Source organism: Austrofundulus limnaeus, unplaced genomic scaffold (genome assembly GCF_001266775.1).
Source record: "Austrofundulus limnaeus strain Quisiro unplaced genomic scaffold, Austrofundulus_limnaeus-1.0 Scaffold332, whole genome shotgun sequence".
Taxonomy (NCBI): domain Eukaryota; kingdom Metazoa; phylum Chordata; class Actinopteri; order Cyprinodontiformes; family Rivulidae; genus Austrofundulus; species Austrofundulus limnaeus.
The window spans coordinates 304672-306768 of record NW_013952734.1 but is presented as its reverse complement, the minus strand read 5'-3'; the positions used below and the strand labels follow the sequence as shown (position 1 = coordinate 306768).

The following is a 2097-nucleotide window of genomic DNA, read 5'->3' as shown; positions in this document are numbered from 1 at the left end:
AATGATGGGGTTAATTGTCATACTTGCATGGATTCCAGCTCAGTAGGCCTATTAGAGGAAATGAAAGGGCAGACAAAGCAAAGGAGGCTACTATACAAGTTTTAGTTGAGACAGATGTCAAAGTGAGTCGAACAAAAGTCAAAAGTATCATAAAAATAAAATGAGAGAAAAGTGGCAAAAACAATGGGGAGAAGAAAGAAAATGTAGACGGTTTTTCAGACGAAGGTAGGAGAGATGAGAAGTGCTGAAAGAAACAGAAGGGAATTATATCACGTCTTAGATGGCACTCTCTTCTAGGGAAACATGATGCTGTAAATGTGATTGTAGAGAAGATGAAAGTGTTTATTCTGGTAAACTGTCAGAAGTACAGAAATGAAAGAGTTCGATAGATTAATAGGCTTGCTGAAATGAAAATAAAGTAGATTAAATCCATTTGAAATTTTGCAACGAAACTCAGTATCTGGTAGTTCTCAAGCTCTGATTAATTATTTGAGATTGGCTCGATTATTTAATTAACCTGGCCCTTGCCTTCCTACGCTGCTCCGCTCACTTCTAGTTTCCCTTCACTGCTCCTTGTACGAAGCAAAGTGAAGTACATTTGACAGGATATGAGTTTTTATTTTATTTTATTTTTAGTAAGAGTCATTTCTATGGAAGCCCATTTCCGCCACCCTGACAAAAAAATAAAACTTGTATCTCATAATTATGACTTAGCTATCTCATAATTATGAGATACTGTCTCATAATTATGACTTAGCTATATCATTATCATGAGATACTATCTCATAATTATGAGATACTATCTCATAAATATGAGATAGCTGTCATAATTATGAGATAGTATCTCATAATTATGAGATAATTAAGTAATAATTATGAGATACTATCTCACAATTATGACTTAGCTATCTCATATTTATGAGATAGTATCTCATATTTAAATTTTAAATATTTAAATATGAGATACTATCTCATAAATATGAGATACTATCTCATAAATATGAGATAGCTAAGTCATAATTATGAGATAGCAAAGTCATAATTATGAGATACTATTTCATGATTATGAGATACAAGTTTTATTTATTTTTTATCAGGGTGGCGGAAATGGGCTTCCATACACCTAAAGTTTTTGCAAACCGCCAGTAAACYAAAAGAACTGTCAGTGGAGCTGCAGGCCTGCAGGGGGCGCTGCCGCTCCTCCTGCTCATTCATTTCTCCTCCCTCAGAGGAACATGGCGGACCGGAGCTGCGGACGCTGCTTGGCCCGAGCTTCTGGCCATTAGGGCGCAGCACACAGATAATCGGTCACCGTGGATGTGCGCCAAGGGGACACTGTGGAAGTGGGCCGAGGTTAACCACGTACCGGGTATTTATATTTTTGTTTTTTCATCTTCCTAACGTGTGAAAATCAGCCGACCTGGGAGCCACAAAAACAAGTGAACATGAACGAGGTAAGTTTGCTTTATGGCATCAAACGAAAAGAGGTTAACAAAGCAAGCCGAAATTGTAAACATCCTCTTTGAAAGTGAGAACCGGGTCCCTCCAAAGACWCCACGTGATAGTACAGTTAGGCTGTATTTTTTATTTAATTTTTTATTGTAAATTTGTGTAAAGCAGCCACAGAGTGAGGCGAGTTTTTTTGTTGAAGAATGCTAACGCGGCTAAAGTGACCGCTACATCATGTGCGGCTCAACTGATCACGTAACAATTTAAAGCAGTAAAGTGACCAAAAATAACGCGCATTACTGTTTTAGATTGGGTTTTATTCAAAGAGCAGCTGCGTAACAAACTTTGAGTTGGGTTTGTCTCTTAGCTACAGCTCGGGGAGGCCTGTCTGTGCCTTCCTTTCTCCGGGCTTTAAAGGGACAGAGTGGGTGTGGATCCAGCGTGGTCCCGAGTCCCTCCTCCAGCACTCAGCTCCAGGGCTGCCTCTGACCCACACACTGTTGTTGTTGTTGTTGTTGTTGTTGTTGTTGTTGTTATTATTATTCTGGACAGGTTCTTCTCTAATGAAACGTTTCGTCTCTCCTCCAAGAGACTTCTTCAGTCTGAGAGTTTCAGGCAAAATTCAGGCTTTTAAGCACTGCCTCCATG

The 2097-nt window shown here is 39.2% G+C and overlaps 1 protein-coding gene across 1 annotated transcript in view; it reads left to right on the top strand.

Annotated features, from left to right (window-relative positions):
- Nucleotides 1–1177: 1177 nt before the first annotated feature.
- LOC106527566 (N-lysine methyltransferase SETD8-A) overlaps nucleotides 1178–2097 on the top strand; it is a 32370-nt gene continuing 31450 nt past the window's right edge. Inside the window, exon 1 of the mRNA XM_014022489.1 lies at nucleotides 1178–1454. Within this exon, the coding sequence (XP_013877943.1) occupies nucleotides 1446–1454 (9 nt within the window). The 5' untranslated portion in view covers nucleotides 1178–1445. The remainder of the gene's footprint in view (nucleotides 1455–2097) is intronic.